Source organism: Phaenicophaeus curvirostris, chromosome 7, assembly GCF_032191515.1.
Source record: "Phaenicophaeus curvirostris isolate KB17595 chromosome 7, BPBGC_Pcur_1.0, whole genome shotgun sequence".
Classification (NCBI taxonomy): Eukaryota; Metazoa; Chordata; class Aves; order Cuculiformes; family Cuculidae; genus Phaenicophaeus; species Phaenicophaeus curvirostris.
The window spans coordinates 15736889-15752918 of NC_091398.1; the positions used below are offsets into that span (position 1 = coordinate 15736889).

At 44.7% G+C, this 16030-nt stretch overlaps 1 protein-coding gene across 1 annotated transcript; it reads right to left on the reverse strand.

Annotated features, from left to right (window-relative positions):
* Window positions 1–221: 221 nt before the first annotated feature.
* On the reverse strand, window positions 222–10468 carry IDH1 (isocitrate dehydrogenase (NADP(+)) 1). Its single transcript, XM_069860984.1, has 8 exons — window positions 10336–10468; window positions 8434–8725; window positions 7004–7109; window positions 4272–4449; window positions 3809–3960; window positions 2584–2724; window positions 1670–1832; window positions 222–1189 (listed from the first exon to the last, which is right to left on the reverse strand). The coding sequence occupies exons 1-8, from the start codon at window positions 10455–10457 to the stop codon at window positions 1096–1098; spliced, it is 1248 nt and encodes a 415-aa protein (XP_069717085.1). The 5' UTR covers window positions 10458–10468; the 3' UTR covers window positions 222–1095.
* Window positions 10469–16030: the final 5562 nt, after the last annotated feature.

Here is a 16030-nt window from a genome sequence, read left to right on the forward strand (position 1 = left end):
GAGCCATGATACATCAGTTTGAGTTCATATTAGTTCCAAAACAAGACTGCAATGAAAGTGGGAGCTTTTAAGTTTTCTTCTCATGCACTACCTGATGTCTACCAGCACACTATGGTGCCAGAACACACTAAAAAAACTACTCTGAGAAGGAAGAGATTATTTTGTATTTACATTATACTCCAGCAGGGATCTATTAATCACACAACGGAAAGAGTCACAAAGAGTGTTAGCTGGCTTTTATTTCAGTCTGAACTAAAATACTCTTTAAAAAGAACTCCAAACAAAACCATGGATGGAATAGTTTTTCACAGTCATAATCTGACTTGCTGTATCGCAAGTGGAAGGGTAAGTAATAGCCCAGACAACTAGAGAAAAGTTTTGCACCTTTATGAAGTACGGGGTAGGGGAAGAGGTAACAGTTCCTATGCTTCACATCCAATCAACAATATAACTAAATGCATGGCCTGCATTTCGACACTGCAGCATGGCTTTACTAGGCTCTCAGCCTATAGGCCTTGTTTCCAGCATTTACTAAGTGCTTCTTCTCAAATACTACAGTCCTGACTGTAGCAATGGGACCAAATCCTTTAGCATAAGGATACTATGCTGTGGTTGGCACTAAAAGATGAGGGGCTGCAGTAGAGCTGCCATAGCCCTGCGTGTTCTCTTATACTCAATGGACAGTAATGTCGAGATGAGGACGGTTCTGATTTCTAAGGTCTGTTGGACAGTAAGTCACCACTGGTTTGACCAGAGCTGTGACACAGACTGGCCTTCAGTCTAAGAGGAAGAGAGAAAAGAAAAACAGATCATGAAGTCATGGAGACAAATCTCAGGTCTGCTGTGAATGACATTAGGAATTCAGACCCACACTGAGCTTGAATGCTAATCGATCACATTCAGCTGCTTAGCAAAAGTAAGGCCTAGGCCAGCAGCTTAAGAGGTTTAAGAAAACATGGTATTTCAAACATTGTAAAAAGGATACACGTTCATTTTTGTCTAGTATTTGAAACGCTACATGGTGTGATACAGTGCCACTTGCACGCCAAGTGTAAGTGGGAGACACTTCTCTGGAGCTTGAGTAGAACCCATGCCTTAAAGTTTGGGCAAAGATGCCAGCTTCCCCTTCAAGTTTTCAGCAAGCTTGTCCATGAACTCAAAGGTGTTCAGGTAGTCAGAGCGTGTGACACTGAGGGAGGGAAACAAACCAAGACAGTTATTAGTTGTAAAGCCACTCAAAGTGCAGGAAGACTGTTGAAAGAATTCTAAGCCTTCCCTTAAAACCAAGAGTTCTTCTACTCATCAGGCTGATGTTTCTTGCCAAAAAGCTCTAGAGAAGAGCTATCCAGGTGGTGTTTTGTTGTGGAGTAGGTCTCCATCCTAACAAATGGACAGCCCAATATAGCCTGCCCATCATAGCTGAAGTCTTTGCAGTTTTTATTCTCCCACCCCCATGCATTTGGTACAAGAGCAGAGACCTAGACCAAGCTTCTTGTGGCAGGGAGTGTCTGTGTTCTGTTTGTACAGCACTGGGTACAGATGAGCCCTGTTCTGTGACTGAACTCCAGCAATTCTTCACCGTATGAAAATAAGCGCCTAGCAAATGCTTTTCAGACACGCCAGGTAAACCAGCCTCCTCCAAGCACAGCTGATGACCTCATACACTTACTTAGGCAGCCCTTTGATACAGGCAGCAAGGTCCTTGGTCATAAAGCCAGATTCGATGGTCTCGATACAGACTTCTTCCAGGGCAACTGCAAAGTTCTTGAGGCTAGTGTTGTTGTCCAGCTTAGCTCTGTGAGCTAGTCCTCTTGTCCATGCAAAGATAGAGGCTGAGAGAGAACATGAGATTACTCTGTCCTTCTAGAACTCCCTGGATATTGTTCTAAACTGTCATGTGGAACAGTTATTTTTATATATTAATAGAAGCAGAAAAAAGATAGAAAAAAGATAGAAAATCTGGTATGGGAAAGAGAACCTTTATCTTCATCTAGTCATCCCTTGCATTTTGTGCAGTTCTAAACAAAAACAAACCCCAGAAACTACTCATTGCCTCCAGCAATCTATGTGTGTCTTTCATTTTATATTATTTTGTTCCTGCCCAAGTTGGAAAGAACAACCAGTAGTAGGACTGTGTGACTACACAGAAATTGTCCTTATGATAGAAGCGTGCAGTTTTCTTCCTGCTATTACATTATACTCTGGTCCCTGTGCAAGTGTAGGGGATTCTTTCCCTCACGTCCCATTCTAGGTGCACTTACACTTTAAATACATGCATGATTTGGAGGGTTACTGGGCCTTTTGGAGCAGGGAAGTGAAATAAAGAACAACCAACCTAAATCTTAAGGCTGTTAGGAAAAGCAAGGGCATGTCTCAAAGACTAGGTTTAGGTCTAGCTTACTGCTCACACTCACTGCATTCCAGCCTGGTTTTGCTCCAGGCTGCAGCTGTCTCCATTGAAGAAAAATGCATTACAAACTACGAGTTTCCATTCAGTGGTGCAGTTCTCTGCAGACATGTTCTTACTCCAAACCTATTCTTTCATGGGTAGATATCACTCAAGGGCAGTGAAAAATAGCTCACCAATGGGGTTAGTGGAGGTTTCTTGGCCCTTCTGGTGCATGCGGTAGTGACGAGTAACTGTGCCATGAGCAGCTTCTGCTTCAACAGTCTTTCCATCAGGACAGATCAGCACACTGGTCATCATCCCCAGAGAGCCATAGCCTACAGAATACACAGTTTAAAAAGTTCAGTGTCTCCTGTGAACAGCCCTCTTAAATTTCCCTTAATCCCCCCATCCTAGAATCTCTCTACAGCTTCTCAGCCTTGGTAAGTATTCCTGAACAGCAGTATTGCTGCTGCTGCAACTAACTGGCTAGTCCTGACGTGTTAAAATAACAGCTTGTCTGAACACAAAGTGCTGCTGAAATATGAGAAGCAGATATACAGACATTCTGCACCATTTCAAGAAATTCAGTATTCTCATCTAACTTGCTGGACACATTTTTACTGAAAAGGTGCAGTATGAGAATAAAGAATCCTAAATAAGCAGTGTTGGGCTGCCAATCGCTACCTTCCCCACAGGACGATAGGAAAACAAACCTACTTCATATCAAGGGCATCTGCTCTAGTGAAAGGAACCATGAGCTGGCAAAACTGGACATTCACTTCTCACACTTTAGGTCTCAGAGACCTGTCTTTGAAAGCTTCTTTGCTCCATAGTCCAACACATCCTTGGGCTATGTGAGGCAGTTTATTTGCATTACTTTAGAAAATACATAAAGCTATACATTTTGCCCTGAGGATTTCTGCATCCATATTTGGCTTGGCAAGAGGCAGCTTGGTCACACAGGATTTTGATCAAGTGCTACCAGTCTGTAAAATTAAGCATATCAACATCTCTTTACACCTGACAGGTAGCTTTTAGGTCCTGAAGGTTTTCTTGCTTATCTGTAGAATACCTGCCAGCATGCTTGCCACCAGTCAGGTTAACTCTAGCTGTCAGTGACAGAATCCCAGCTGACAGGACACCTTCCATTAGAATGGAAAGGTTATCAGTTATTATATTGGTAGGAACTGCCATCTGGTGAAGAAATGCAACTATACAGACCGCATTCAATGGATTTCCTTGTTTGAATTAAGCCAGAAATTCTTTGCTTGCCTGCTGTCTCTGTGGCTGGCCACAGATTTAAAATGTGAGTTCTGAGACCCAATGCTACCTCCTGGGCCACTTACATAAAATATGACACAAGGTCACAAGAGACTGTTACTGAGCCTATTTCAGCACAGCACAGGAAACATGTCATACCTTGCGCAACAGAGTCAGACTGCACATCCCCATCATAGTTCTTGCAGGCCCAGACAAAGCCTCCTTCAGATTTCAGGGCCTGAGCAACCATGTCGTCAATGAGCCTGTGCTCGTACCAGATCTTTTTGGCTTCAAACTTGGATTTGTATTCTCTGGGAAAGAAAAAACAAACCAGCTTGACGCATAGATAAAACCAGGGATTGCACAATATGTGCAAGTAAATGTGCATAGCGAGGTGTATAGAGATTCGCATTCCCTTTAGTCTTTCTTCTTTTTCTTTGCTTGGCCACTGCTTAAGAATCACAGAGGTGCCCACAGAGAATCAGTGGCTGTTAGGAGAGATGAACACCATTTAGCACATTGGGTACCATGTCCTGCAGGCCAAGGGAGACTGCAAAGGAAGATGTTCCTGCTGCAGACTTCTGCACCGCAGCAGTAGGAAGTACACAACTACCCTAGTTACCTGTCATAGATATCTTGGAAGATGTCTTTAAAGCGGCCATCGTATCTCTTCAGGATGGTGTTCTTGGTGCTCATATAGAGGGGCCAGCCTTTAGACAGTGCCATTTGGAAGGAACTGTGGGCAAAATCCTTTATAGACTGGTCAAGATTGTACATTCCCATGGCTACGCCGCCACAGCCTGTTAAAAGAGGAAGAACAGATAGGAATCAACTTTTGATTAAGGATTTCACAGTTCCCATATAGCATACTCTGGCAGGCAGGCTGGTGTTATCCCTCAGGTGTCTTGATATAGTTCTCAATTTAAGGCTGGCTCTTCAGGATAAGATTCACTTTGCATCATTAACTCAAAGGTCCAGTAGTCCTGGGATGCATGAATAGGAAGGTGGTTTTGTTTTACAGCTAGGTAAAACTTAATACTGTGATCCAATAACCCTAAGGAGTTTATTCCTAATCCGGCCTACACAGCAAAACTGTGACAGGAGCGAACATGCTTGAAATCCTACTAGCTAGATGAATAATACAGAGTATTTTTCTATCAAAGCAGCAGGCAGCAGTTTGGAGTAGAGGTCTCAGTCAAAGCTAGAAATGGTTTTACTCCTGTCTTAAGCACTGTGTACCTTCAGGCTTTGACTGTGCTGCAGAACTAACACTAGCAGTCAGAAGCTGGTTTGCCTTGCTCAGGTAAACAAGTTTGCACATGCATTCCTGCATCTTTTTAGCACGTGTTTAGCTTGCCCTGCAGCTTTAGTTCACTGCAGGCTCGCTTCCAGCAAGCTGAGTGCAAGGGAAAGTCCTGAGAAGGCTCTGAGAAACTATCAACAGTCACATGACTTGGATCATATAATACAGATGTGTTAGCAGCCTGAAGAGAAGCGCTTTAAACTTACAGCCCAGCTCACCTGGGGAAGCAGCATTCAGATCATGAGAGAGCTGACTGTGGGTGAAAGTAGGGTCTAGGGCTTCATGAAAAAGCTTTCTCATCTTCAGAGCACAGCTTTATTTCTAGTGAAAAGTAGATACCACATACTTAATTCTAAGCACCTCACTACCACCTCTGCAGTTGGTTGTACAGTGTCAGGAATCTTCGCTCTGGAAACAACCCAGATTTTTTATTTTTGAAAATACCCTTTCCCAGTATCCATTTGTCTCTACCTCCAGATGGTGGTCACTATATAGACAGGCATGCAGAATGAAGAGGGTTAGCCAGAGGAGGTTTATCTGCTTGCCAAGATAGCAAGGTCATTTAAAGTTGATATTGGCATAGCATGAAATTCCTGTTACCAACAAAAATACACATTGCCCCCCTGCTTCCCTTAGTGAGTCAAGGACAGAACAGGGTCTGATCAGCTACAGAGACTATGTCCTCTGGAGCTACGATTTCATAGTTGCTGGAAGATAGCTATTAATTTCTATTTAAAAACTTACTTGAAGGTAGGTAAAAAAGCCCTTGTTGCAATCATACAGTCCTACTGCCTACTAAGATCTCTTGATGCAGTGTCAAGGTTAAACATATAAGTACAGCAATAGACAAGCTTCCCTTATGCACTGTGGAGATATGTTGGCCTAACAATTATCTGTGGGGAAGGGAATTCCCCCAGAGCCACAGCAGCAATCTGCCATCTTTGCACTCCCTTGCTTTTGGCTCGCTACCGCCACAGAGCAGTGAATCAGACTGGCAGCTGGAACAGGCTCGCCCGCCACTTATCAAATGCAAACAGATTAGGACTGGCAGTGAAGCAGGTGAACTTCAGATGAAAGACTGTGCAATAAGAGACAGTAGAGATTTAAACTTCCATGAGCAAGAATGCCACAGAAATCAGTACAAAGAGGGGCGTCATGTGGCAGTCTTGGCACCCATTTGCCAAGTCAACTGCATACAAACTACAATCGTGTGGCTTACATACATGTGCTAGGTTTTTGTAGCTAGAAAGAAAAAATTGCACACACAATCACATACACAGATCACCATAAGGCTTCAGATCCTGAACCCTTTGATCATTGACATGCAAGAGAGGACTTGTGTGATGTTTTCCTGAATCCTGCCCCTAGAGAAACACCCTGAGTTCTAGCAGTGTGTGTAATGGTTTTCATGCAACAAAGCCCAGCAATGTCAGGACTCCTTCTGAACCCAGCAATGTCTACAACCAGCACAGCAATGCTGTTAGGAGGGAAACCAATCTTTGGGACTGTGTCTGTTAGGGCCTACAAAGCTGGGAGCACCCTTGTCAAATCTCCTCTCCACCTTGCAGAATGTCTGTTCCCATTTCTATTGAGAAAAAGACTGCTTGATAAACAAGGGTACAAACCACAAAGACACACATAGCCCAGTAAGACAAACTGAACCAGAAAGAATTATACTCAATTTGTTCTCACTTATCTCCCCTTTCATCAAGCAAGTTCCCCTCTGATCAAAGTGAAACACACACATAGAATCATAGAATAACCAGGTTGGAAGAGACCCATTGGATCGAGTCCAACCATGCCGCTACCAGAGTCATACAAGGAGCACGACAGGTGGCCAGTCAAGTATGATTGTGTTTGATGCGCCTTTTTAATCCCAGCAAGACTTCAAGTAACTTTCAGTATTCCCCAGACGAAGGAAGAAGGTCCAGACCTTATTCCCTACTCTACACCAGGGTCAAATTTTACCATCAAACAGATCTGACTGATAGCTCAGAGTTGATTTAAACTAAAAATACCTGGTTTAATCACAGCTTGGAGATAATACCTACTTTCAAAGTTGTGGACCAGATATGTGACTGGTTTGCCTCCATCTTTTGGCGTGTAGGTCATCTCTACTTTTCCAGGCCCAGGTACCACAAAATCAGTTGCTCTGTACTGTTTAAAAAAAAAAAAAAAAGTTGGCACGATTATTTTGTCAGGAGGACCAAACCAAAAAATACAACCTGAATTTGGGAGGGCCAGATGCAGAACAGCATAAACTGTTACATCAAGAAACCTATTGAACAGGCTCAGTTTACTCAGCCAGGTGGTCACTCGATTATTTTACTAGATGTTAGAAAGACAAGTAGTCCAGAGTCTGCCCATTTCAGAAGACATCTTCCTCTTGATGGGCCAAAGAACCTGTAAATTTTTTCCTTAAATTGGCAGAATATGTAGTTACAAAAGCGTCTTGCTCATCTGTCCTTTACATGTTCTTACATTTCCTTTCACTTTAATCTCATACTTCGGCAAGGTTTCAATCCTCCACCTTAATCCCTTGTCTCCTATTATTTTGACCTTCTCAGTTATTCAGTACTGTTACGGATGTTGAAGCCCATTCTCTTCCAGAGTAAGGGCTCTGCAATTATTTCCCTCCTGGAAACTCATTATTTTACCTTCCCATCCCAACTAATCTTATCACTTAGACTCAGTTTGTGGATTTACCCATCTGTTTAAGCACTTAATTATTTAAAAGACCTTCCCTTCATTGAGTTTGGCTGCTTTACAGTGTATCATTACCTACAGAGAACAGTATGGTTGATTCTTGTCCTCTAGGCTACCCAAAGGCCACTACACTGATTGTCATGCCAAGACTTTCCATAGCCTTATACTGCCTCTGCCAGGAGAGCTGCTCTGTTTCCCTACTTCAGGGCACAGCCTAACGTGCCCAGTATAAATACCAGCTCTGCAGGACTGCTGTGCAACTAAGTTTAAGATGCAGATCACTTATTAAAAACAAACAAACAAAAAAGACAAACAAAACCCAAACCACATCCATGCACAGAAGGCAACTTTGCCCACTTATAAAAATCACTCACACAGATCTATTTTTGCTGTGAGCAAGATTTGCCACCAAAAGGTCCTTCTGAGAAATAAGAGGGGTATTGTAAAGGGTATTTTCTGAAGACGTTATATAGGGAGGAAGGTTCTGCAGAGGCAAAGCAATATAACTTAGGAGGAGTTATACCCTGTGTTCAGGTACAAGCCTAAATAAACCAAGCACAGACCCCCAGTGCGGCTACACTAAGGAAGAGAGGCACAGACAAGGGTCTCCCACACTTTGCCAGGTGTTGTACAAACTGCTGGCAAATTACCCGTTCCCAGGTGGATTGAAAGGGATAAAGCAGCAGCATAGGGATATCTAAGTCCTTGCAGCTCTATACCAGTCAGGACTAAGCCTGTTCAGATAAAAAGATGGGTAAACATTGAAGTGACTCACTTGATCCCCATAAGCATGACGGCCAATGACAATGGGTTTCACCCATCCGGACACCAGCCGCGGAATGTTCTTGCAGATAATAGCCTCCCTGAAGACAGTGCCACCTAGGATGTTTCTAATTGTCCCATTGGGAGACTTCCACATCTGTTTTAACTTGAACTCCTCCACTCTTTTCTCATCAGGAGTGATGGTTGCACACTTTATGCCAACGTTGTATTTCTTTATGGCTTCAGCAGCTTCCACAGTTACTTTATCATTCGTGGCATCACGATGCTCAATGCCTAAGTCATAGCTGCAACAAACCCACAAAGACAGTCAGAACTGCCCAGGCCATTTGTTAGAGTCAAACAGGAAAGAAATCAGACCCCATATATGCCTGTGAGTGTAGTTCCAGCACACAGCCATAACCAAAGTTATCCCTCTGACAGTGCAAATGCTGCTGGTGTGGAAGAAAACATAGGCTCATATACCAATACTTCTGCTGCTTGCAGGAGTTTGTAGAAAGGACAGCTTCAGCTTATGGCTGACACTCTGCCAGCATGGGACACATCCAGTATTTCCTCTGTCTCCCTTCTGAGCTTCCTGGCAATGGAAGCTTTCAGTCTGGGATTCTAATGGTATAGAGCAGCACAGTCCCCAGATGAATATGGGCTTTTATTTCAAACCTCTTGTACAGAGGGTTCTGGCTTCCTTCATATACTGAGACTATGAAGCTCCACTAGGCTTCAAAAACTGCTTTGACAATGAACCCACAATCCTGCTCTGGCAGCAAAACTGCCAATGATTCCCTTGAACAGTCAGAGGAAGCGTTTCCCACACTCACTGTTTTAATAGCTTTTGGTGTCCCAGCATGGGACAGCCCTGAAACACAGCCATCTGTACATGAATCTAGCCATTGTGCCACCTCAGCCAGGGGTCCGCCTTCCCTCCTCCTCCCCTCTTTGAAGAGGGATGTTCTCCAGACTGTGTGCATGTATTATGCTACTAGGTTCCCATTTGCTTAGTTCTCAACACAAGCAAGTAGAAAGCCTGATGTAGGTGGCATACAAACTACTTGAGGAGCAGGGGAAAAGGTCAGACTTGTGGGTTTAATAATGGCAGATAGCATTGAAAGCCTCTGTCCACTGAGCTAGGACAAATGCAGCTCAATACTTCTCTAATAATTGTAGCTCAGTGGCTAGAAAGGGAAGAGATTATTTGTTCTTCTTGACCAGATGCTGTAGATACCATGTTGCTTTTGCTATAACAGCTGCTACTATTTGTTTTTTCCAGAACTGGGTATGGGAGCGCAGCCTACACTCAGGGAACAGTTGGAACAGTTAGCTCACACTGCCAGCAGAAAAACTCAAGCTTACAAACACAGACTGTGCCCTACAATCACCCTTTTGCCCTCTGGGTAGACCTTCAAGCAGAGATGGCAAGAGGCCATAAACTTGCTCAGAGTCCACAGACGCTAGTTTTCAAGTCAAGGAGTGGCTGAAACACCCCACACTTCTAATGGCTTAGGCTGCAGGAAGCCATACAGATCGCTCAAGAGCTGGAAAGCCAAGGCAGGGGAGAAAAAAATGCAGAACATATTTGTGAGAGGCCTTCTTAGAGGCACAGTACAGAAAAAAATTAAGCATTCACTACTTAACTGCGGTGAGGAACCCCAGAGGGGCTGCTAACAGACTTCAGCAAAACACCTCACTGTGTTTTCTAGAGTACTTAAGGCTGGCCCTTAGATGAGTTAGCCAGAGGAGTCTGCTGGGAGCCTTACTAGTACAGAAAGGGAGAGACTGCTCCTCCTGCACTAGTGCAGGAAGGCTATAAGGCTTCCAGTGCTAAGTGAAACATGATCAATGCCTAATGACACATGCAAACAGCAGTACAAAGCGGCTGTGTGTCATGAAGAGCCATTACCTGTGCAAATCCAGATCTACATAAGGAAAAATCAGCTTTTCTTTAATCAGTTCCCAGATGACCCGTGTCATCTCATCTCCTTGCATCTCCACAACAGAGCCTCCATGGATTTTCTTAGACATCTTGAGCTGCAATAGACATAAAAAAAACCCACTAAACCAAGTTAAAAAGCTGCCAACACCATTGTGTTGATACATGTATCCTGCATTTTTATACCACCAGTAGTAGAGTTGCTAATATAGCATACAAGACCTCACCTAAAAGTCCTGAAAAGAATCACAGCTTATCCCTAGTTTCATGCTAACAGGTATTTTTCCTAGAGTCCCAGCTCCTAGGGAGATCTATCAGGACAAAAACAAAGGTTAATATCTGAGATTTAAGGACGTGTGTTCTAAGGGCATGAGCTTTAATTATGGTTGTACAAAACAATTTGAGAGCATGAACAAACTCTTCCCCCAAATTGCACAGAAATAGATAACTGCAGTTTTTTCATATTTCCTGAGTTCTAGGTCAGTCACCTGTTTCTCCCCCTTTCTTTCTGAAAACAGAGGTTAATGGACATTTTAATAACAGCTCATACTGCTGGCCCTAATAAGATTAATCCATTGTTAGCTTCTTTATTAGCTCCCTTCCTCAGGAAGGAAGGAAATAGATCAAAAAAAAATAAATCTAAGGGCCACATCAAGAGTACTTTCTCCTGGCAGGCTTTATTTCTGCTGTTAAAATAAATACTGGACAAATTTGTTTTTCTGTATGGAACAGAGGTTTCCCAAGATGTTTGTTGACAAAGCATCAAAAAAAACCCAAATAAAAAAACAACAAAAAAACCCTGAACTCTGCCCTTCTCTTTGCACTTTGCTCCTTGACTAAACCCAACCCCAGGAGCCACTGAACTACTCTAACAGTGCCCTGCTCTCTAATAGCCACATTTTCTTGGTTCTCAGCTCTGATTATGCAAGAGCTATGACTTGGCAAGTTCCTCCTCCCAAGACAGTCCTGTTCTTGTCTGCAGCTGTTAGGATGCTACAATGAGATACCAAGCCCTCCTGCCTGAGGTTGTGGTCTCACAGATACCAGAGTCCATGAATGGCTTTATCCAGAATGAGGGATCCTACAGAACAGTCTATTCATCTAGATGAAGTTATACAGAGGTTTTCAATGCAAGGGCCCCAGGTTACAAGAACATAAGAAGACTGCTTTCCAGATCATCCTTTTTTTTTTTTTTTTTTTTCAATTAGACTAACTTGTATTGTATTTCCAAAATCCAATCCTTTAAACATATTTAATCTGGGAATAGAGTAAACTTAAGACATGCTCTAGCTTTTTATCAAGCAAAAATGTAAAAAAAAAAAAAAAAAAAAGTAAAATAAGGTTGTGAGTTACTGATACTATTTACTATGAACACATGGACTTGAAAAATTAACTAGTCCAAAGCACACTTATCCCAAAGGAAGATAATATCTTGGTTTATATTAAGCCTCTATACTCCTAATGGCAAACTTGACAACCTTCTGTCTGAACTCATTTTATTTATGCAAGCTATTTGGGCCCAATTTTCGATTGTGACTGTCTAAATCAGGACTGTATCCCACTCCATTGTGGCCTAGGCACAGCATTACTACTGAGGCGACTTCAGTTTTACTTTTGGCAATTAAACAGTTTGAGAAAGACTGATTCGTTTAAGCTAAAGCATACACAGACACCGATTCACCATCATTTGTTTTGTGGTTTGGTCCCTACTTAAAGAAGACAAATGAGACTGTCAGTTACAGCAACAGGTTTTGCACAGCTGGCTTCAGAACTAGATGGTGCTGCTGTCACAAGGGAAACACAAAAGTACATGAGATGCACCTCCACTAAGCTACATATCCACTTATATGTGAAAATAGGAGCTTCTTAAACTGACAGAACCATAGCAATTAAACAGACAGCGAGATCAAGTGAACCCTCAGCAAGCTTGTAGGTGACACCAAGCTGAGTGGTACAGTTGTCACACCAGAAGGATGGGATGTCATCCAGATGGACCTGGATAGGCTCGAGAAGCGGGACTACGTGAACCTCATGAGGCTCAACAAGGCCAAGTGCAAGGTCCTACACCTGGGTTGAGGCAATTTGTGGTTTCAATACTGGATAGAGGACAAAGATTGAGAGCAGCCCTGTGGAGAAGGACTTGGGGGTGCTGGTCAACGAGAAGCTCGATGTAAGCTAGAAACGTGTACTTGCAGTCCAGAAGGCCAACCGTGTCCTGGACTGCATCAAAAGAAGTGTGGCCAGTAGGCTGAAGGAGGGAATTCTTTCCCTCTGCTCCACTCTTGTGAGAGCCCACCTTGAAAGCCCACCTGGAGTATTATGTCCAGTTCTGGAATCCTCAACATAAGAAGGATAAGGAACTGTTGGAACAGGTCCAGAGGAGGGCCATGAAGATGATCAGAGGGCTGGAGCACCTCTGCTATGAGGAAAGGCTGAGAGTTGGGGCTGTTCAGCCTGGAGAAGAGAAGGCTCAGAGAGACTTTATAGCAACCCTCTAGTACCTGAAGGGACTCCAGGAAAGCTAGGGAGGGACTGTTTGTTAGGGCTCATACCGACAGGATGAGGGGGAACGGCTATAAATTGCAAAGGGGAAGTTTTAGATTAGAAATTAGGAAGAAATTCTTCATGGTAAGGGTGGTGAGGCATTGGCACAGGTTGCCTAGGGAAGCTGTGGCTGCCTCATCCCTGGCGGTGCCCAAGGCCAGGTGGGACGGGGCCTTGGACAGCCTGGTGTGGTGGGAGGTGTCCCTGCCCCTGGCAGGGGGGTTGGAACCAGATGATCTTTAAGGTCCCTTCCAACCCAAGCCATTGTAGGATTCTCTGACCCAGCCCCAGCGCCCCCGGTTTCTGTGCGCAGGAGCAGTTCCACAGTCGCACCCCTCTCCTCCGCACCACTCAACGTGCCAAGGAGCTACTCCAGAGAGCACGTATTCCTTGGAGCTCAACCCCTTCCACCACTCCTCCTTGGATTTCCTACTCCCCGGAACCCCCATAAGCCAGAGAGCTCCGTCCCTGACGGCAGCCCTTCCCCCGGCAGCCAGGCGCCCAGCCAAGGCGCTTGGAAGCCCGTGAATTTCCTCGGAAGGACCGGGAGCCCTCAGTCAATAACGAGCTGCGGCCACAACTCCCTCGCTGCGGCCACAACTCCCTCGCTGCGGCCCTGTCCGCTCCCCCCACCCCGCGGCCCTGGGCCCCCCGAGGAGCGAAGGGCGCGGCGCCTCGGTACCTGCGGGCGCTGCCGGGGCGGCTCTCGCGGCGCTGCGGGGCTGCCGGCCAGCGGGGCACTTTATGCAGCCGCGCCCCCCGGCTCCTCCTCCTCTGCCTCCTCCTCCTTCTCCTCCTCTTTCTCCTCCTCTTTCTTCTTTTTCTTCTCCTTCTCCTCCTTTTTCTCCTCCTTCTCTTCCTCCTCCCCCTCTTTCTCCTCCCCTCCTTCTCCTCCTCCCCGTTCTCCTGTTTCTTCTCTTTCTTTTCCTTCACTTTCTCTTCCTCTTTCTCCTCCTTTCTCCTCCTCCTTTCTCCTCCTCCTCTTTGTCCTCCTCCTGTTTCTCCCTCTCTTTCTCCTCCTCTTCTTTCTCCTCCTCCTGCTCTTTTTCCTCCTCCTGTTTCTCCCTCTCTCCTCCTCCTCCTCTTTCTCCTCCTCCTCCTTCTCCTCCTCCTCTTTCTCCTCCTCCTCTTTTTTTCTCCTCCTTTATCTCCTCCTCCTCTTTCTCCTCCTCCTGATTCTCCTCCTCTTCATTCTCTTCCTCCTCTTTCTCCTCCTCATTCTCCTTCTCCTCTTTCTCCTCCTCCTCTTTTTCCTCCTCTTTTTCCGCCTCCTCTTTCTCAGCATCCTCCTCCTCCTCGTCCTCCTCAGAATCATCCTCACAATCATCCTCACAATCCTCCTCCTCTTCATCATAACCATCATCGGAATTATCAGAACTAGAGACTGCTTTAGGCTGGAAAAGAGCTTTAAGATCACTGAGCCCAACTATAAACCTTACATTGCCAAATTCAAAGTTATTTTAGGGCAGTCTTTGTTCTATCGTAATACAAAAAAAGGGTACTTTAGAATATGAAGTCAAGCAGACAAGGAGTGAAAACCAGTCACAGCTCAACAAGCTGAAACACTGCCTCATTTTACAACTCTTTGCCTCTTGATGACCAGCTTATACACAGTGGATGCTGTTTTTTTAAATGAATGGAGATACTCAAATGCCAGAACAAAGATGTCAGACATAAATGAAGCAGCCTTTTAAGTTTCCAAAGAAATATTTCACGTTTGTACATGAAACTGTAAAAAAAAAAAAAAAAAAAGACAAATTTAGGTAAACTTAGATGTTTAGTCATGCATATTATGATCTGCACACCTGTGATTCAAGTGCAATTTAAAGCTGTGTGAACCCAACAAACAGCTTTGAGTGCTGGAAACAACACAGTAAATGCAAGAGTAAAGGAAATCAAAGCAAAGCAGGAACGTTGGAAGTCAAAACACTGTGCTTGCACTCCCTGGCACCTGCAAGGAGAGGCTGGTACAGTGAGTGGTCACTATTACAAAAAGTCGAATATTTTTGATTTAAGCTGAAGTAGAGTTAAGATCATCCAAGCAACTGTATTTTTTTGAACGTTCAGCTGCCCTGGTAGCCACAGGGAGTGGCTGATAAAAAGAAAAAAAGAAAGTGGTTGCTATTACAAAATGTGGAATACTTTGAATTAATGTGATACTGAAAATGCTAGCAAATGAATTCTCTAAGACTCACTTTAGAGTTTTAGAAAACAACCACCCTTTAGTCAGGCCTGAGCGACGTGAGGGAGCAATCACTGACTGTGCGCAGCGAGACGAAAGGAGTAGTTGCTGTTTCAAAAAGTGGAATATTTAGATTTAAGCCAGAGTTAACGTTCATCTAAGTAAATGTATTACTTGAAAGTTATCCAGAACATCCCACTGATCACATGCTTTCTTTCAAAGAGTGTTTTTTGTAGATGCTGTTCTCTTGGCTCTGGCAGTGCCCTGTGTTCAGCACGCTCTGCGCTAGCAGCCGTGTCTGCTGCTGCCACCACCGCTGTTCGCAGCCTCTCCCTGTCTCAAACGCAAGGTCAGGCAGAGCTGGAGCCAGCTCCACATTAGCAGGGAGTTGACTGTCGTGAATCATGGAATCGTAGAATGGTTTGGGTTGGAAGGGACCTTAAAGATCATCCAGTTCCGACCCCCTGCCAGGGGCAGGGACACCTCCCACCATACCAGGCTGCCCAAGGCCCCATCCAACACAGCCTTGAACACCTCCCGGGATGGGGCAGCAACAGCTTCCCTGGGCAACCTGTGCCAGTGCCTCATCACCCTCATCATGAAGAAATTCCTCCTTGTGTCCTATCTAAATCATCCTCTCTCCAGTTTATACCCATTAAAGTTCATAATAACATTAAATTTAGTCCTTGGAAAGCGATGGGATAAACCTAAGAGTTCAAGGGAACTTTATACGCCTGTATGTAAGAGGGGAACACTCTACAAGCAGCTCTGGCCCCGCTGCAGGCGGTCGATGGGGATCGCTCCCTGGCGCTTCCCAGCCCTGGGTAAGGGGTGCTGGCTTTCTGAAACCCCACAAGAGCCTGGGGGAGCAAGGAGGTTGTAGAGCAGGGAGCTGGCCTCTTCTCCCAAGTGACAGGGGACAGGACTAAGGGGCAATGG

Bases quoted from the DNA above. Each gene is read 5' to 3' on its own strand.
- IDH1 (XM_069860984.1), bottom strand. From the start codon at position 10,457: ATGTCTAAGAAAATCCATGGAGGCTCTGTTGTGGAGATGCAAGGAGAT. The intron at 2,725-3,808 runs GTATGACATGTT...TGTATTCTGTAG, and splicing joins GTCTGACTCTGTTGCGCAAG to GCTATGGCTCTCTGGGGATG. The intron at 1,190-1,669 runs GTAAGTGTATGA...TCCCTCCCTCAG, and splicing joins TGTATCAAAGGGCTGCCTAA to TGTCACACGCTCTGACTACC.